The sequence below is a fragment of the Halichoeres trimaculatus genome, unplaced genomic scaffold, assembly GCF_033239565.1.
Source record: "Halichoeres trimaculatus isolate MK-OKI-2021-1 unplaced genomic scaffold, fHalTri1.1 fHalTri1_scaffold_24, whole genome shotgun sequence".
In the NCBI taxonomy this organism is placed as follows: domain Eukaryota; kingdom Metazoa; phylum Chordata; class Actinopteri; order Labriformes; family Labridae; genus Halichoeres; species Halichoeres trimaculatus.
The window spans coordinates 6,978,513-6,998,888 of record NW_027437202.1 but is presented as its reverse complement, the minus strand read 5'-3'; the positions used below and the strand labels follow the sequence as shown (position 1 = coordinate 6,998,888).

The 20,376-nt window shown below is 44.9% G+C and overlaps 2 protein-coding genes across 2 annotated transcripts; both read right to left on the bottom strand.

Moving 5' to 3' along the window:
* Nucleotides 1–1,105: 1,105 nt before the first annotated feature.
* Nucleotides 1,106–4,264, bottom strand: LOC141786036 (cyclic nucleotide-gated channel alpha-3-like). The gene is made up of 7 exons (XM_074664734.1): nucleotides 4,025–4,264; nucleotides 3,603–3,683; nucleotides 3,395–3,451; nucleotides 3,084–3,272; nucleotides 2,894–2,995; nucleotides 2,717–2,823; nucleotides 1,106–2,641 (listed from the first exon to the last, which is right to left on the bottom strand). The coding sequence occupies exons 2-7, from the start codon at nucleotides 3,671–3,673 to the stop codon at nucleotides 1,284–1,286; spliced, it is 1,884 nt and encodes a 627-aa protein (XP_074520835.1). The 5' UTR covers nucleotides 3,674–3,683; nucleotides 4,025–4,264; the 3' UTR covers nucleotides 1,106–1,283.
* Nucleotides 4,265–7,054: 2,790 nt separating this feature from the next.
* atp1b1b (ATPase Na+/K+ transporting subunit beta 1b) lies at nucleotides 7,055–13,499 on the bottom strand. The gene is made up of 6 exons (XM_074664720.1): nucleotides 13,234–13,499; nucleotides 10,724–10,852; nucleotides 9,147–9,302; nucleotides 8,882–9,066; nucleotides 8,709–8,792; nucleotides 7,055–8,628 (listed from the first exon to the last, which is right to left on the bottom strand). Exons 1-6 carry the CDS (start codon nucleotides 13,322–13,324, stop codon nucleotides 8,368–8,370), a joined length of 906 nt encoding a protein of 301 aa, XP_074520821.1. The 5' UTR covers nucleotides 13,325–13,499; the 3' UTR covers nucleotides 7,055–8,367.
* Between the last annotated feature and the right edge of the window lie 6,877 nt (nucleotides 13,500–20,376).

The window sequence follows — 20,376 nt, the reverse complement described above, 5'->3', positions numbered from 1 at the left end:
TGATATCTGCATGACGTTCTTGCACACAGACTCAACTCACTGTTTTTTTCAAAACAACCAGGATCTTTTCTTTGTTTGGCCATGATTTTGTTGACAACTTGAGCAGCAGAAATCCTCGCACCAAACCGTGCTGCAGTTCATCTAAATCATTTCACCACTTAGTTAAAACTGGAGACATGAAAGGGTGAACTTTGAGGACAGTTTGGTGGATGTAAGTGGTCCAGATGGTTTAGATAAACTGCAGGTTTCTTGTGAGGTGGGAAATCTTACTGTGGTCTTATTACGGGTTTTTGGAGACTTCTGCCACATGTTTCAGCTAAGTCCAGATTCTGCTCGGCCTGCTTTGCCCACGAAACACCACTAATGAAACCACAGTCGCTGTTTTCTCTGCCCCATCGCTCCGAATTCTTCACGGTTTCCTCCAGACCTCGCAGAAACCACATTGGAGAGCGTCCTCTGCTGCTGGTTTCAGCCTCCTCTGTGGGGGTTACAACAAAAAAAGCTGAAGGACGACTTTAATAACCGAGCCCGGTTCTTGTTCCGGCTGTTTCTCTGTACCTCTGTTCTGTAATGCTGAAGATGCTGCTGCTCACCTGGACATGTGAAAGGGCTCGAGCCCAGCGAAGGTAAAAGGTCGACCTGGTTTTGGAAAGGGAAGCAGTTTTCATCAATTTGTTTGACTCCGCGGTTACGTTCTTCAAGATACAAACTGAAAGGTGTTCAGTGTTGTGAAAACATGCTAAATAAAGATGACTGCTTTTTTCCAACTTGTCCTGTCTGATGATAATCCTTATTTTAAATCTTTTAACTTAAAAACCATCCAAAAGGCATCAGGAATAAAAATCCACAAGCAGAATACTTTTATTTGCTTTCATACACTCAGAGTTGTTATAATTTGGCGGATGTATGGAGTACTCCTCGTCCTCGTCATCACTTCCTGGTGTTTTTCTCTTTCAACAGCTTTAAAATCAGAACAATAGAAACAGAGATCTGGTTAAAGGACACGTAAACATGATAATCTCTAGAATTCGACACTTCTCCCACAAACATTTGGTTTGGCTGCAGCAACAAACTGATTTCAGTACAAAATGAATAACGAAGCAGATCAGACACAATCTGGTTAAAGGTCAAAGAAACAAACTCTACAGGACTCTGTGGCCTATCGCTCAGAGACACGTCCTCGATAGATTCTCAAACTGTGTGCAAATTAATCAAAAGTCTGTCCAGTCACATTCAGCACGCACACAGAGTCTCAGAGCCCTGATGCAGACACGAGCCACGCTCTAGTCATCGTCCATCCTGAGGGTTCGGACCTGGTTCGACATGTTGGTGAGCCGCTGCTTGATTTTGCGTTGGTGGGATTCATACTGGGCCGCCATCTTTCGGAATTTGACCATCATGATCTCCAAACTGGCTTCAATCTGGTTGACTTTGTTCTCCAAGTCTCTGGCGTCAGTTGCAGCAACAAGCGACTCGTCAATGAGGTTATCTTTCATCAGGATGGCCCTGCCCTTCTCCTCCAGGAGCGTTTTGGCTTCAGGATACTCAGTGAGCGCCTCCATGAGGTCATCTTTCGACAGGGCGAATAGATCAGAGTAGCCAACGCTTCGGATGTTTGCTGTTCTTCTGTTTCCTGCCTTGCTGCCTTTGATACCGAGGATGCTGATTTCTCCAAAGTACGCCCCGTCACTGAGGACGACAAACTGTGTGACCCCATCATCGGCAACAACTGCAAGTTTCCCTTCCTTGATGATGTACATTTCCTTCCCGATGTCCCCTTTCTTACAGATGTAGTCACCTGGGCTGAACACTTGAGGCTGAAGCTTCAGGACCAACTCCACCAGCAAACCCGCTTCACAGTCCTGAAAGATCCGGACTTTACTCAGCGTCTCCAGGTGCACGTTGATGGCTATCTCTGCCTTCAGTTTGTCCGGCAGATTCTTCAACACCAGCTTCTCGTCGCAGGTTTTGTCCTCCGTCCACAGGTAGTCGAACCATTTCACCACCCTGGCCTCGAGGTCTTTGGTGACCTTTCGGAAATGCATGTACTGCTTGATGGAGTCGATCTTCGCCTGGAACTCCACGCGTGCAGCGCTCATGTTGGAAATCATGGCACCAACGTTTCCGACAATCGTAGCAAAGATCAGAACTCCAGTGAGGAAGTCAGCGACCACAAAGAAGTACTCGATATCTCGCACAGGAGGTGGCGTTTCTCCGATGGTGGTCAGGGTGAGAGTGGACCAGTAGAAGCAGTAGATGTACTGCCTGGCTAGGCGAGCATACTCAGGGTTGTTCAGAGCCGGGTAAACCCAGGTGTCTGAGCCAAAGCCAAGCACCTTGGAGATGGCGAAGTAGAGACAAGCATTCCAGTGGATGATGATGATGATGTAGAGGACAAGATTCCCAATTCGGAAGATGTTTGGGAAGTTGGTTCGAGTTTCAGTGCGGTCGAAGAACTCGAAGAGTCGGGCTGACCTGAGGAGACGGTTGAACCTCCACTCTGGGTTGTTGACCCCAAGATAAATAAAGGCAAGGTCTGTGGGGAAGATTGACAGGATGTCCAATCGGAACTGAAGCGTCTTCATGTATCTTTCTTTCAGGATCTTCTCATCCTTAACGAGCAGCCCCTGCTCTAGGAAACCTGTAAAACAAGCAAGGTCGCTATCAGCGTTGCCGCGTACTACAACATGTAACTCATTGAACATCCTTCACTCACCTGTCCTGGCTCTCACAAAGGTGTCGACGCAGTAGAGGAAATCTGATAGGTAGTCCAAAACCATCCATGTGGTGGTGTTTCTATACTGCAGTTCGTTGAAACAAGCCCTGCAGGGAGGAACAACGCTGTAAAGACTTCTGGGAGGATGGAAAGAGGGAAACAGATAAGAAAACACACCTGGCAACCAGGAGCATCATGTTGTAGAACACGGGGATGGAAATGGTGCACAGCCAGTAGTAGTAGACGTCTGTGGCGGGGTCGAGGATGATGACCTCCTTTCTGGAAGGGGACAATGAGAATGACGACTCAATCTAGAAAAATGAAGATTTCATATTCATTTGTTATTATGAAAAAAAGAGATACTCACGGAGGTTCCTCCTTCTTTTTATCATCTTTCTTATCATCTTTTTTATCATCCTTCTTCTCATCCTTCTTCTCATCTTTCTTCTCATCTTTCTTCTCATCCTTTTTCTCATCTTTCTTCTCATCCTTTTTCTCATCCTTTTTCTCATCCTTCTTCTCATCTTTCTTCTCGTCCTTTTTCTCATCCTTCTTCCTGTAAATAAACACAGGTAGAAACAGCATGTTAAATCATTGTGTAATGCAGTAACAGTTGTCGGCCTGAAGAGGGCACTGTGGCACAGCAAAGGTCATTAAATTAATTGTCAGATATCTCACCCGTCGTTGTTGTTGCTGTTGTTCATGTTTTTTGCAGCTTGAGACCACCGCACATCCCTGAGGAAGAAGAAAAAAACACACTAATAACTCTGTTCATGACAAAGTGTGTCCTCTTAGGGCTTCCGTATATCATGTCTTTGGCTCTGTCTCATCCTCCAGCACCTTCTCAGGTGTGATGATGATGATGTGTCTGTAGGTTTCTGCTCACCTGTTCCTCACAGTCTGGTTGTTTGGGTCGGACTCTGCAGGGGCGACAGTGCTCCTCTTTAACGGCTTCATGTTTGAGAGTCTGAGAAAGAGGAGGAGGCACAGTGAGGAAACAGGCTCAACTGGGAAAAGTCATTAAACTTCACCTGGGCTCACCTGGAGTGCAGACCTGTCCTCACAGAAGATATCTAAGTCAACTTTCAACACCTTTAAACCCACAGATATGAGCACACAGAGGAGAAACCAGCCCAGTATGAAGTGAGAGTGAACCAGCCTTTAGTCTGTTTAGCACCGTTAACTCAAATCCTCTGCAGATTACAGCTGCTAAAATTAGACTTTTTGCTCTGACTCTTTAAACTCAAAACGTTAAGGTGAAACTCATTCAGGATTTCTCTTTATAAACAATCAGCTGTTTGATTTTACCTGAATGTGAGAGATGATGATGATGATGTGGAGGAAGAGGAGGAAAAGTTCAGTCAGTGAAGAAAAATCTGGATTAATTCCATTTCACTCCTCAGTTTCAGCCTTTAAAAGTCCACAAAGTTGAATCAAGTTGATGAATCCTGATAAAGTTAGCATCGTCTCAAAGAGGAGGAAAAATCAGTCATGTTCTCCCGCTGATGAGGTCCTCAAGTCTGAGTCCACCTGCTGAGCAGCACCTCCCACAAACAGGAGGAGGAGGAGGAGCAGATCAGAGATATCCACCTTAGGCTTTTCACATTAAATCATCACAGTTTGCACTTTTATTTAAGATACTTTAACAAAAATGTAACTCAGTATGCAGCATTTATGGATGCAGGATGTTTTTTGTGTTATGAACATGACTGTGAAGGTAAACAAGTGATTGGAGCCAAATTAGCCTCTTTATTTATATCCTTTCCTCTTTGAGCTGATCCTCTTAGTGTGGGAAGCTAAAGTGAGACCTGAGACACCATCCTCCTCCTCCTCCTCCTCCTCTCATCACTCATAATCCTCTGTTTACAAATCAACATCATCGAATCATTGAATAGAAGGAGAAAATGTGAAAAGAGGCCACAAGTCTGCTCTCTAAAACACTCACAGGAGACGTCTTTAAAGCTCCTGAACTGTCTGATGCACGTTTGACTGCAGCCTCACCGCAGCAGTCAGATTAACTCCTGCAAATGAGATTATAGTTAATCTGATGCTTCTGAGAGCAGATAGAGATCTCAGTTCAAGTCTGTTCCTGAAAATTCAGCTTCATGAAGTCACCCCACCGTGGTGCCAGGAGACACAGCAGCAGTGTTTTGTTGAGTCACACTGACGTGTTGCTCAGTCTGCACATCACCACCATCACCTCGCTCATGACGCTCACACTGTGCTGGTGATAATCTCTGCTCTCTGGTGCATTTTTAATCACAGAGCAGCTGTATGACTCCAGAGTGGGAGTCAGTAACGGGGATGTCAGGATGCTCGGAGCTGCCTCCCTGAACAATCCATCACCAGATGTGACGTTTGATTCATGAAAAAGGCTGTGAAACCTTTTCATGTTTGGTGTTTTAGCAAAGAGTGGAGTCAGTGTGATAACTCCCAGAGCTGCTGATGTGTTAACGAGCTGCTGACAGCTGCAGCGTCCAATTAAATTCATTACAGCCTCAGAGGTGATCAGGCTGCACTCCACAGGGAGTCCTGTGCCATGGAGACTCCTCCTCCTCCTCCTCCTCCTCTTCCTCCTCCTCCATCATCAGACTTAAAATCTATTCTCTTATTAATTTATTTAATATTTTTTAGACTTATAGTCAAGAGTAGATGAGACAGTCTGGATGATTCTGACAGACAGGGAGTCCAAAAAATATTACAACATTAATGGTAATGAAGTGGAGATCTGCTGCCCTCTTGTGTCCAAAAATGCACACATAAAAAGTATATTTTCAAAATTTAAGTATCTGATATTTTTATAGTGCAAAAAATTATGTTTAAAATTTATTTTGCTTCATTTTTTAAAAATAAAGAGGACTTTTTATTTTATTTAAAATAATTAAATTAATTAAAGACAAAATAAAAAATAAGTGCAAATAATTTGCATAAATAATTTGGGAATTTGAGATTAATTAAATTATTTTAAAGCTGAACAGAAATAATCAAAGGAATAAAAAAAGAGACAAGGTCCATAAAATGACTGTTGTAATCTGAAACTTCACCACCAGATGTCACCAGATTTCTATAAAAAAAAAAAAAAAAAAGAAGTCAAACTCGCCACCAGGTGTCACAAAATTCATATGAATATTAAGACATGATAGGTCTTTCAATTAAATGAATTTATAAATAAATAAATCTCATGCAAGAGGACAGTAAATGACACAAAAAAAGAGATTTTATGTTTTAAAAATGATAGAGGTATTGATCTGAATGCAGTCTAGAGAAAACAAAGACATAAACCTTCTAACTCTTGTGAAATTAAAGATGATTAATACATCTTAACTCTGACAGGATGCATCCAAACACAGAACTTCCTTTACGTGTCAGAGGTTTAAAGAGAAACAGGATTTTCTCTTTTTCTGGAGCCAAATGAGCCGTTTTGTCCTGAGGGCGTCCAAACAGGTTTAATCTCCGGGTAGAAAAGCAGCTCAGTTCATTTCCTGTCTAAAAATACCTCTTTATTTCTAATAACCTGTCTTTTCTCTCCTTCTCTTTTCCAGAGAGCGTGCTGCAGATTTATTGAGCTGGCTGAGATCTTTGCTGACTCACAGCTCGGTGTGGACGACCATCTTATCCCCTCCTGAAACACCTCGTCTGCTGGTGAGAGGTACAGCAAAAGAAAACTAAACAGCTGTTAGCGTCAGAGTGATCTCGAACTATCTTAAAAAAGTGCAGAAAATGAGACTTGTTAGAATCAAAGTGTGTATAAAAAGATGGATGATAAGACAGGTGAATAAAAGTGAAGCTGAGACATCATTAAAGAGGAGCGCAGGTCAGGGATGAAGATGTCCTCTTCATGTCAAGAGGAGACAGTGAGTCCTGAGTGTGTGATAACATTATCTGACGCAGAGGACACTCTTTTCTGTGCTTAAGGACACGTTAACCCTTTCTGAGCTTTTCTACAGTTAAATATTCAGTTTTACACAATAAAAAGTTTATTTCTACCATTGAAAGACAGAAGGAGGGAAACTCCACGAGCTAAAACAACCCCAGTTTGACTGTCTGTGTGAATGAAAGAAGTGTTGTCGTGTCAGGAGGAAAGAGAGATCGTGTTACCTACAGTCACCGAGCTCTCGGCGTGCAGGCGGCTCGCTTTCAGGCGCACGTTTCTGTAATTACAGCTGGAGGCCGGAGTGCGAGCGAACAGATGACATGTTGTTTCAGGAGCCAGCCGAGTGAGCAGATAGACAGTCACCTGAGTGATTCGTTACACACACATATACATATAATATTCTTCACCAGTGCATGCTGGGAAAAGGCTCTGGAGATTGAAGCAGATAAATGAAACACAGGAGAAAAGGTCCACTTGGATTTTATTTCTTTCTATCATTGATTAAATGACAAAGGTGGATGAACCGATGGAGGAGTTCAACAACAGTTTGGATTTGATGGATTTTTAAAGCCAACATCGTTTTATCTAAAGCCCCCGAGCTCCATAAGAGCTCGTATCTCTTTTTTTAAAATGCATGAAGGTCAGGCGGCGTGTCACCTGTTCACATACACCTACTCTACATTCATGGCCAAGAGTGAACCATGAGAGGTCGCAAGGCAAGACGCTGACTGAAGCACTTAACACGATGAGATCCTCAAAACAAAGTACTGCATTGCTTCTGATAGAGACTCTCTTCAACTTTGGTTTTGCGTTTATACATTACAGTATTCTTCAAAGAAAAAAATGTACAACTGCATAAATATAAAATTCTTCCACCATGTTTAATGGCTAAAACATTCAGAGAGTGACACCACCATGATGTGATGAGTTCAGCAAAAACAAAACAAAACAAAAAAAGAAAAAGTCGAGTTAGCACCGTCGCCTTTACAGCAGCAGGCCAAGTGTCTAACAGGCTGGACACACAACTCTACATTCAAGGCAAAATCAAAGAGTAAAAGGCATGAAACCAAGTAATAAAACCCCGTCACACATTTAAATGATTCAACAAGCAACAAAAAGAAAAAGTAAAAAGTGATCAGGTGTAAAAGACGAGTAAAAAGAGGAAAGAAGTTCCCTGGAGTGCAGCCGTTCCACAGATCAGAAGAGTGTACCGAGTCAAACCATTTCAATCATTAAGCAAGAGGGAGTGTGTGTTCATGTTGGACACACACTGACACACACGCGCGCACGCACACACACACAGGACAGCTAAAGCTTGCTCACAGAGGGACAGCGTGGCGTTTAAAGGACCGGATTTTGCGACAAAAAGTACCTACTGTCACCACACGAGGCAGCGATGCGCAGAGGGGACGAAGACACAGCTCGCTACGCGTCAGAGATGATTCAGCTCGACAGTCATCAATGAACAATGTCCCATGGCTTGTGGAAAAGTCATTTACAGCAGAATAAATATATCTTTATACGGCCTATTGCTAGTTTTCCTCTAAATTTACGATCTAAGGCTACTCTGAAGTGTGGAAGCTAGTGATGAGCAGACAGATTACACGTCGGTCCCCTAGCAGGTTTTTCTTCATTTAATTCAAGACTAGTTGTGATTGACTTAACCGCTACGGCCTGCCCCCTCACTTATATATATATAATGATCTCCTACAATAGATTAGTTAAGAACAAAGGGGGCAGTGTGGGGTCGGGGAAAGTGCTACAATCCTGGCGTCGGTCATAAACTGTTAACCTGGATCTTAATGTCAAAGCGTCCCTGATAGCGGTCCTTCTCGCTGTAGTGGATGTTGTCTCCGTACACTTTGCACTCGATGCGGAGCTCAGTGTTCATGGTCAGGTTGGTGAACTGCAGCGCCACCAGCGGCTGCAGGTACTGGGGGTGCAGCAGCTTGCCGTAGTACGGGTAGTACTGCAGGGGGAAGCCGCCGCCGATGCCCCAGTACTTGATCTCGCCGATTTTACCAGCGTCCTCCTCTTTCTGCAAGGGAAACATCAGAATCATTTCCTGTTGCTGATTATTGTTGGATGCAGTTAGCTAAAGGAGGAGAGCGTGCTTACCTTGTTGGTGCAGTAGATGGGGATGATGTTGGGCTGCACTTTGGGTTGAGCCTCTTCAGGGATGGTGTCATTGGAGGTTGGAGCCTGCAGAGGAAGAAAAGTTCATCAACTTCTATCTCTTTGCTTCAAATATTGAAATCCAAAGACAGCACTGTTCGTAACATCTGAATTACCCTTGGACGGAAGTTCACAATCCTGTTCAGCTTCACAATCACACACGGCTTTCCGTCCCTGTAGCCGAAATCACGGTCCTCAATGCCGGAGCAGGGGCCCAGCACAGAGCGGGGGAAACGACAGGCCCTCCTGATGCCGACGTCACCCTCCAAGTCTCCACGCTCCTTGTATGCTGCAGGTTCATCTGAGGAGGAAGAGAAGAACCGTGAAGGACAAACCCCCAAAAAGAAGACGTGCTAATCAACGACATGTCCTCACACCTACCTCCACAGTCCTCAAACTTCAGCTGGTCCCTCTGGTTCTCTTCATCATACTTGGCTACAAATTCCTTCAAGGCCTTGGTGTAAGGCATGTAGGTCTCCACGTCGTTGAGGTTGAAGCTCACTTCAGCCTTTTCTGATCGTGGGGTGTGCGAAAGGCCTGCAGGGGACAAAACATCAGCTTGTTGGCACCAGCAGTGGAGTGTTACACAGTAAATCTGGAATTTTAAAACCTGGACCCTGTTTGTTAAAGTTTAGGAACCACTTCAGGAGATTACTTCAGCTGGCAATCTTGAGGTGGATTTAATTGTTCCAAATCCGTCCTAAAATACTCCAGCATGTCCTCTTAGAGTTCCTGAAATCTCAGGGATTGAAACAAATCCACTTTATATGAATGTACATTTAAAACCTGCTGTATCAGAGGTTTTTGTGCTGCATTCAGGAACCCTGACTGAGGGGGAAAATGTCTGCAGAACAACCGATAATGTCCAAGAGGAGAATCAGGTGTCTGATCGAGTTTCCTCGAATTAGCTGAATCTGATCGCGCTCATGTGACTCTCGGTAAGAAGCTGATGTAACTCCAGTTTGACGTGATGTGAGCTGTATGTTTTGAACACTGCGTCACTGTAATCAGCTGACCGTGGATGCAGTCACTGAACGCTGATTTCACTTGTTTGTCTGACCTCAAATGAACACGCTGCTCACTGATACACCTCCTGATTAACCTTCAGCTCAGGAGCAAACAGCAGCTTCATCCTGTCCGCTCAACAGCTGCTGTACTTTGCACATGCTCAGTGCGCTTTTAAACTCTCAGCGGGCTCTCCTTGTCATGGAAACCAGGCTGCGCTGTGTGCACACAGGGGAGGCTCGCTGTCGGAGCAGGTGCTGCTTTGGGAGATAAAAAGGGTCTGTGTTGAAAGAAATGCTGCTGTTTTTATCATGTTTGTGTCATTCCAGTTATCTCTGTGTGTTTATCAAAGCAGCACTTGAACATCTCATCTTTGTCTCTGATAACAAGAAGATTAAACCCTCCAAAAGCTGCGGAAGGCTCTTTCTGCTTGCATAACGCTTCTGAATTCAATCTCAAATAGGAGCCAGGCTTAGAACAAACAAATCGAAGCTCGCGTTGCTGTGGCAGATAAAATCAAGAAGCCTTTCACTCTGCTCTGAAAAACAAACATGCTCAGGGTTCATCTAACGCCTGCTTGTTTCTACAATTAGAAGTGTTTCAAATCCAGGAAATAACATTTTAACCAGCAAGATTATGTCCTCTGCAGAGGGCTAAAGGTTATTGAAACTTAAATTACGCTTCTTAAGTTATGCAACTTCTTTTGGGTTACACATTATCCTTGACCTCAGGAATGAAAGAAAGAAATCTAATTAACCTTGAGGTTGATTTAGAGGAAACAGACATTTAAGACTCACATAATCTCAGCTGAGATTATGGATAATAACACACACTCACCAGTAAGAGTCATGAAAACAACACAAAGTCACTCTCAAGAAGATATCTTTACTTTATTACTCAGCACAAAACTGAGTCCGGTGTGTGAAAGTGTGTGTGTGAGAGTGAGATCTCACCTGGGGGTGCGACTCTGTCCTGCCAGGTGGGCTTGAAGTTGCTCAGTGTGAGCAGCATGGCTTGGATGGTGCCGATGAAGATGCCTGCCAGGCAGCCGTAGAAGATGACGTAGAAGAGCAGGATCTTAACTGCAGAGAAGAAGAAAGAGGAGGTATGAAAAACAGATTCTTTTGACCGTTTTCTATTTTAAGATGCTAAAGTACGATCATTCAGCCTTTTCCCCTCCATGAATATCTTCCATAATCCGATTAATGGGCTATAAAAGCATTCAGTGATTACTTTAATTAGCCTGGAGCTAAGCTTTAATGGAAATGTTTAATTACTAGAGCAGAGATGTGTCAAGAGGTGACCTGTGTGTAAAGGAGGTGTGACGGATGAGTCCGTTAAAGCAAAAACAAACAGTTTATTCAACATCCTCAGACAGTGTGTGTGTGAGGAAACAGATGTGTGCGCACACAGCGACGTGTGCAGCAGCTGCGGGGCGTGTGTGTACAGTAACAGTTACATGCTCTCTGTCACCTCTACAGCTGCACGCAGTCAGCGAGCTGCTGCTGCTGCTGCTGCTGGACGCGCTCACATGACACACAGAAGGCATGAAGGAGCCACTGCTCTCATGGGACCATAAATAATTCAATTGAGCTTTTTTGGCTGTTGAGCCGGCGCTCTAATTGATTTAATCCACACATCAGGAGACACACAACGCTGTCAGCATGGGACTGACAGTGTGACAAAAAGTTTCTACCTGCAAAGCTAATCTGCACGGAAACAGGAAGTTACTCCAGGAGGGACAAAGGTCACAGAAGAGTGTGCTGCATAAATTCAACCAAGTCCCAAACAGTCAGACATATTTCAGCTTCTAAACTCTGTGTCAGCTGTCTTTAAAGAACATAAAGAGGAAGTATTGAGGTTCAGTCTGGAGGAGAAGTCCAGACAGAGCATGACGACTCCTGCAGAAAAATGGAGGACGAGCTGCAGTGAGCAGAGCTGATACAGACTCAAGGTTACAACTGCTGCAAACACGGACCTCATGAATATAATTAACCTTTTAACGGAGATTAATTCACCACTCAAGACTCTCACGAACACCTTTTTCACAACGCTACACCTGCTCGTCTTCAGCTTCCTGCAGCTGACTTATCTGACATCATCTGTGCATTTCTGCTAGAGACTCACCCAGAGTGCAAACTTTGAGTTTTAAAAAAAGTTTTTTAACATGATTCACTCCCACACACATCCTCCAACATGACGTCGTCTTTTCTCAAGCAGCTCCAGCATCCGTCCTCTCAGACAGGACCGGCTACAAAGCCTGCATTCAGAATAAAGCAAATCAGACAGTGGCAGCCTTTGTCTGCGGAGATTTAAGGGAATTCAAGTGTGCATTCAAAGGAAGTAATTACAAACTGTTTCGATTCTGTAAAGCGATGCCAACAGGCTTCACTCTCTCTTCAGGCGGGTTTTTGCTGCATGGAGCAATGACAAAAGGTCACAAGAGCAGGACAGTTGATAAATGACACATTATGAGAGCTGTGGATGCAGGGACACACTTCTCCTCCAGGTCAGGAGCTGTGACTGCACTCATGTTCTTAGAGTGTGCACACGCCTAACTTCATGCATGATGATGCAAACTTGTTTTTCGAGGTGGTCCCACATCAGGCTGCATGTCCTCTCATCACCAGCTTCATCACAGAACTGCGCATGGCACTTTTCCCAATGCATCAGCATTTTTAGATGACCTCAGAAGGACAAGTATGAGCACACACACACACTCCCTCTCTCTCTCACACACACACACTCATCTGAGCTGGGGCTTCTGCAGCAGACATGTCAGTGTAACATAAGTTTTACACAGGTGTCAGAGTCTAGACTGGGCTGAGTGTGAGTGTGTGTGTAAGTGTGTGTGTGTGTGACATTGAGAGGAGGAGGAACAAGGACATGCGCAGTGCACACAGCTGCCGGGGAAACGGGAGACGAAAGGTCGGGCGAGTTAATCAGTTGTATTGTTCTTTAGATTACAGTGACATCTGATCACAGGAACCCGACACGGATCGATAGTCCTTGCGCTCCATTTCCGAGCAGGCCCTATCACCTTGACTCACCTTGGACCATGATGCATTTTTAACCCTTTCTGAGCCTCCTTGCTACGCTGCCAAATAAAAAAGTTGACGTCTTAACAACAAACACACAGAGAGCCGCTCATTGGCAGGTTTTCCACCGCATGTAACGGAACGCCTGCGCGCTTGGAATGCGTAAAGAGAGCTCCAAGCTTCTGTAAACAAACACCAACACTTTAAACACTCTGTTCCTGGGGGCGATGTATGGTAGAAAAGCAGGAACGTGTCACTACGAATGACTTTTTTTTGGTTTCGTGGCAACCTAACGTCCCCATGTGTCCCTGAATGCAGCAAATCAAACAGGTGGTAAGAAACACGAGGCGAGCGGCGCGCGTGCCCTACAACTGTGAGAGCGCGCGCACCATTTTCTCCACAAACCCCCGGGCAACCATACTCACACCAACTGCCTCCGGTACGACCCAGCACCTCTCCTTTCTCCGAGTTCCACACAAACGCCTTCCATCCGCCATCCTCCTTATTTGAAGGCATGTTCGGTTATTCTCTGTTTGTTTGTTTGTTTATGTCCCGGTAAAGCTGTTCCGTTCCGTGCGTCGGGCTCCCCCTGTCTCTCTCCGTGTGGTAACCAAGTCCCGGACCCGTGGCAGAGAAACCCAGGTCCGTGCGCTGCAAGGGCTCCCCAATATAAACCGTTCCTCTTTCTTCGGCTCCGCCCGCAACTCTCCGCGAGTTACCTAGCAGGAGGGCGGAGCAGAGGCGACCAATCATGGAGAGGGGGACGCTGTGCGTAGCGGTGACGCGGGGGAGACGGACAGAAGACCTACAGAGGCAGACGTAAAGCTCTATACATATCCTGGCTGAGCTGTGCAGATATGAGTGTGCAGGTAGTCATCATCACCATACCTGGATCAGTAAATCACGCACACTTCATACACCTCCTTTACGCAGCATTAATAGGGGACACTGGGGACAGCTGCAACACTTTTAACTGTCTTCTATCCAGGATTATGTTTACTAATCACTCTAATCTGACAAAATATAGACTCCAGAGTTTGTTGGCACCCCTACTCCAGCACATCGGCACCTGCCTGAGATATTCCAGGAGAGCTACAACTTCTCCCACGTTAATCTCAAAGTGGTGAGTCTCAGTTTCACTGTTAACAGAATTATTGTTCCAGCTTCTTTCCTTAACAAAAGGAGTTAATATTTGTCCACAGCTCGGGTTCAGGCGTCCAATCAGACTCAGACTTCATCGTCTTGCCCTCTCATGTCCTTGCGTTGACATTTAAAGGTCAAAACCCTCATGTGTGTAAGTGTGTGTAAGCGTGTGTGTGTGTGTGTATGACCCCAACCACACCTACACACTCCTGTTTACATTCAAACAACCATACACAGCTCAAGAAACCCACATGGCAGCCACATTGCTGAGCGATTTTCACACACGCATGCATGAACACACACATTACACACAGCTCACGCAGCAGAATGGACACAGGGCTGCGCGGCACAGCATCAGTGGAAACAGTTCAAACATTGAGACCACTGTGGCCCCTGCGTGCCCTTGGAGCTCCAGCGAGGAATTAAAGGATGCAGCAGGGAGGATATATATACAGGATTCAACTATGTGTATACTTGGCAAAGCTGTGTAACTAGAGCTTATTATCCCCTGCGGTGTGAGGGGGGTCGCTGTGAGGAGGGGTCTGCTGCTCACAACAACACGGGACACCCACTAAGTTAAACTGGGAACACACAGCCAACAGGCTTCAGCTCCGTTTTGTCAGTGAAGCTGGGATGAAATGATGTATTGTTTGTGGCATAATGAGTGTTTTACAGCAGCAGACCTGATTCAGAAATTGCAGGTTGGCGCACTGTAATCTGGGCTTTGCTGTCACTGTCGGCGTGCAGTTACTTAAACTGACGTGTCATGCTGAATTACAAGTCTTTAGCCACACATGGGCGTTCATTAGACCAGAAAAGAGACGCTTTCTGATTTATTGTTGCTGCTTTCTGCTCTGACAGGCTCAAAGAGGTGTAATCGATCACACGACAAGGCCGTTAACTGGAATGTTAATTTGTTTTTCTCTATAATTCAACTCATGAATCACATCGACAGTGGCACCGGGGAAATTTGATGGTAATTTACAGAGAAAGAAATCCAAACTAACCCTCACGCTGGAACTGTTTTGGTTGTTTTTAAAAGGCTGGGAAACCAAGAGCTCCAAGATTCAGAGAGTAAGGAGATGACAGGGAGAGAGGTGTAGCAGGTCAGCGGGACACTGCAGATGATGAGAAACCTGCCCAGACTTTAAATAGAGTCTGAAGCATCCCGGAGGAGCTCCCCGAAGCAGCTGAACCTCCAGAACATGGAGTTTGAAGTCAGACTGAGTCAGCACTTTGTAACAAGGAACTCAACACCTTAAAGATCTCACTGGGGCTTTGAAAAAGTCTGAGCCGGCTTTTGTTCAAGTCAGGATCTCGACTGGAGAAGCGCGTCTTGAAAAACACGTTCTCCAGCTCCAATTTCCTTCCCTGACTTCTCGCTTCATGAGGGAAAAGTCTGGACAAAGTCAGGGTTGAAAACTCTGATTCATTCACACACTCAGTGGGAATGTTGTCAGGAATTTTCAGGAAAACACCTCTCTCTGGAGTTTTTCCAAGGCGCGTCTGAGTGGAAGAAAACTCAAAGGAAGACCAAGAAGTCACCAGAGGGATTGTGTGTCTAATCTGGCCCCGGGGCCTCCTTAGGATTCTCCAGGAGGAGCTGTAAAACAATGCTTAAGTTAAAAAAAACTTGCTCAGCCTGCTTAGCTTTTCCCTTTTCCACTTTCTGTCCGAGCTTTAAAAGTGGAAAATCCCACCTGTCACCCTCTCCAAACATGATGAAACCAGCTCTGACAAATGCTGAGAACCGAGCTGCTGCTGTATACTCACCCTAATCTTGGATTGGTCATAATTTGCACGACTACAATGCTCATTTCCTGTGTTTATACGATTGAGCTAATGGGCAGGTAACCACCACAGAGGCAGGGGTTTTTGTGGCGCTGCTATTTTTTTTCCTAATGATACAGCCTGCTGTCTGACAGCCACCACGCCCAGACAAGTGCTGCCTTTTGTCTGCTTATTTACACAATAAACATGTGTACTGTAGGGAGGTGCGAGGGGGGGCTCAAGGTGAAAGTGGCTTTTGGAGGCCTGAGTTGTGTGCTCACGTTTGGCACAGCTGGTATTGAGCTGAAGAGATGAAGTCAGAAGGCACCAAAAGGATGAGATAATCCCTCATGAAGAGCTGTGGATTAGACATCGTTGTTTACTCTTAATTTAATCCCTTCAAGTGTGAATCTGACCTAATGCTTCCTGAATTTATCACCATTTTCCACTCAGTGAATCTCCTTCATATTCTTACACAGTGACTGCTCCTGCAGGGTCAAAGAGGTTAAAGTCTAATTAACATCTAATTAATCCAGGAGCTGTGGGTGAGAAGCTCTATGAGTTGAGTTTTTTAAGTTACAGGAAGGAAACTAGCGTCCGACCTTGACCACGGCGTGCCCTCTGAAGGTGTACTATGCGTCTGTTTACAGGTGACACACTCGCAGGAATGTCATAGTAAGTTTTCGTTGCAGGATATGGCGTTGAGGGAGCGGATGTGTGCAGACACACTGACTGGTCTTGATTTGTTGTCAGTACACGCAGGAAGAACTGGGATGGATGCCATGTTTGACATTAGATATAAAACAGAGTATTACATTTTCAGTGTCCTTATGTGGATCGTATTTCAACCCCTTCCCTCTGAATTACGTCCATCATGCTAAAACCCTCTCTGCTGGACTGAGTCTGAGCTTCATCGCTCATTCACCCTCTGACAGGAAATAGAGTTGCTCCTCGGCTCAGGCGTGAAACAGTAGTAGCATTTCCACTCCTGGTTTCTGATAAACATGTTAAACTCTGCCGTATACAACGTCTGAAGTCCCTTTGTCAGTCTCAACCCAAGGCCGCACCATAATGCCCCTGAGGTCAATAATTGACAGACGTCATTATGGAAAGTTTAAATGTCCTCTTCCTGAGTTAATGTGTAAGAGTTGCGAAAAGAATCTTGGTTTTCTTGTAACTGGTTAAACTCGGCACCAAACAGGAACATGAAAATTCAGAAGTGTGTGAACGCCAAGAGGGTGAGAAGTTTGTGCAAATCAATAAAAAAACAGATCGTTTTAGTGATTATGGAGGTCAGAGTCCAAACATGAAGCTTCTTGTGTTTTGAAGCTGTAATGAGTTAATGAACTTCTTGTTGAGCGTTAAGGTCAAAGGTCAAAACTCCTAAAATTGACCTGCGTGATGTTTTTTTAGCTGAAAACAGCTGATGATGCTCCTGGATGAGTTTGTGAAGTTTTCTTTTATTTACGTCGCTCTGTGATGGTGAATGTTTTTCCCTTCAGGACTCTGTTACCCAATCCCCTCGAGGGCAGGACGTGATGTCACAGCAGAGCATAGGTGGGAACTAGATACACCTGCTTACATTTCATCAGCTGCTTCTCTCTGATCGATATTTGTGAATAAACACAGGAAATCGTGACAGAAATATGAGCGTGTGCGTGCGAAGAGGTGTGAAATTTAAAAAACACTTCCATGAATCTATTTAAAAGCAGGATTTGGAGATTTTTCCAGCACCAACCTGCTGCTGCTGCTGCTTCTGTGTAATTAACACCTCCTTATTAAACTTTCATTGTTTTCCTCTCTTTGCTCTTCATCACAGATAGGCTATCCCAACCCAGCTCACCTCTCTTGCGAAACTTTGCGCTGGTTACAAATTAATCCTCATCTCACTCATATTTCGCCCAGTACAAAGTTTAGCTCCCATTCCTTCCAATAATTCATGTGATGGTTAATATTTGAACCACATAGATAACCTGATGGGTAGAATTAGACTACGGCTCTTTGAACCCGAGCAATTTAGCGTTTCATGGACTCTCTAAAGATGTTATGAAACAGCTCCGAGTGAGGAAACTCTTCAGTGTTGAGTTTGGAAATGTTGGATTTACCCTTTAAACACTGATTGAGTCAGAGAAAGTGACTCCAAGTGTTTCCTTTCCTCACTGAGCATGCTCCAAACTTTATGAACACCTGCTGAAAGGTGGGGACAAAGGGAACACTGTGAGTCTGAAGCACCGTGCCCTTGAAGCACAAGGTGAGAGTGACTCACACACCCTCCAAGTCTCCGTCGACCTGTCCTGGAGTCATTAAAACCACACAACCATTAACAGACTGAGCTGAGGGCTGATAACGCAGAACTCTGCGGTAAATCTCAGAGCTTTCAAAGTGACTGAGAGCTCATGTGAGACACTTTCTGCCTTCTTATGTGTGGTGATGATTAATCACCCTGATGTCAAACTGGACACGCCAGGGTTGAGATGTTCTCACTCGACTCTATTTTTACAATCTCTCCGTCTGTTTAACCAACAGGATGCTTGTGGAGGCATCAGAGTTGTAGAGCGCGTCATCAGCTTTTGTTGTGACGACAACAAACCGGTCTTTACGGATCAGCGGTCAGCTGCACACAGTGTCAACAGAGTCCGTCTTAGGAGGAGGAGGACAGTCTGCCTCTGGTCTGCCCTTCACCTGTCTGCACTCACCTGTTGCTTAGACATCAGGTGAAGTCAAAGCTCCAGATTCATAAAATCAAGGACACACTCTTCTCTGTCGTCTGGTTTTCATGATGCTCCAGGAGCTTGAGGCCTGAGTTTGGCATCTTGGAGGGATTCATGAAGCAGGGACTCTCCAACCTTCAGACGATGATTGGGTTTCTGTTCCCGAGCTGCAGAGGTCGCATGAACACACAACTTTTCCTCTCTCTTAAAGGAAGTTTAAAAATAGATTTAGAGGAAATATATTTAACATCTGACCTATTATTAGCCATCATCCCTCCCTCTGCCTGCTGTTGTTATGAACCATTATTTGAATATGCAGAATCAGATGTAACCTTGCTGTCTGTTTTTGCAAAGTGAGTCAGCATTTTTCCACCTCGTCTCAGGGTCAGCAGGTTTCTGATTATTCACTTTGTAGCTAAAGACAAATGTCCCTTTCGTCGCTTTGACACCCTGAGGACACTTCAGGGCCTGGACTCTGACCTTCACCCAATAAAAGAGTCCAATCAGTGCCTTTATGTTACAGCCTTTACACACTGACTGAGAGGAGCATGAGATGCACTCTGACGCTGCAGGTGAGCGTGGACTTTGCTCGCTCGTGCCTGCACAGGAGTCACCTTGTCCCTGCAGAACATTGCAGCTCCTCATGTCTTCCTCTTCCTGTCTCTCCACACTCCCCCTTCCTCCTCCTCCTCCTCCTCCTCCTCCTCTTACTACTACTACTTCCTCTCTGCATCTGTAAGATGACATCCTCTCAGCTACACCTTCACTTGTCCTGGCTCTGCTCACCTCACGTGGGACTGAGGCTACAGTGACCTCTGGAGGTTTGACATCAGTCATGTTCTCAATTCTACGTTGCAGTTTTCCCCTGCTGGATGGGCTGCATTAAACTCCGCCTCCTTGTAGATCACCTGAGTGGTGAACCAGGAAACGAGGACTGCGGCAAGTGGAGTGTCCTCTGAGTGCTCACCTTCAACTTTAGACTGTGCATGCTTTCTTTGTGTGCTTCACACAGAATCTGACAAGATGATGAGTGTGAGCGTGCTAAAACCTCTCAGACACCTCAGAGGACTCAGAGGTTTGAGGAGTTAAATTAATCTTTCTTATCATGCTGACACACTCGAGGACATGCTGCACGTCATCCAACACCAGCATGAAATGTGTTTTCAGTAGCAACAAAACATTTCCATGCACAACATGGAACATGCAGAGTAGAAAAGAGTGGGAGCAGGGTATCGTGTTGCAGAAGCAGACTGTGTCCTCCAGATGTCACCAATGATGGAAAAGTACCATCAGAGCCGGTGGAGCCTCGCATCCTTCAGAGAGAAAGAGGCAGAGGGATTAAATGATTAGCTCGTCCTCACTTTCACTTGTTCTTACGTTCCTGCTCTTGTTCTCTGACGGAGAGAACTGCTGACTGCGACATTCCTCTGCCTCCTGCTGCTGCTGCACGAGAGCAGAATGAGTTCATGGCATTTTATTATTATCCCACAGTCAGACCTGATGTGTCATCAAGAACTCACTACACTCTGAAAGTATCCTGTAATCACCTTTTATGTGCATCATGCTTTATATAAAACACATTCTTTCATCAGATCTTACCAAACCTCATGTTTTTGTAACATTTTTGACAGAACTAGACACAAAAGGCCCCTAAAGAGCGGGATAGGTGAGAATAAAAGCCGTTCAAATAACAAACATAGCTGAGAAAGTGGCTTAAAGAAGCAGAACAACAAAAGTCATTGAAGAAAGAAATATCTGTTAAGCCAAATAACTCAAACACAGAAAACTGTTAAAGTCTAAAAAACAATAAAGAGGAAGAAAAAGATGAGGGTTAAGGGATTCACTGTGCCCTGCAGGTTCACCCTCACTTTATGTCATCGCTGTAGTTTGAGATTTAGTGTGATGATCTCTGTGGAGAGGATTCATTATGGAGAGCACAGCGCT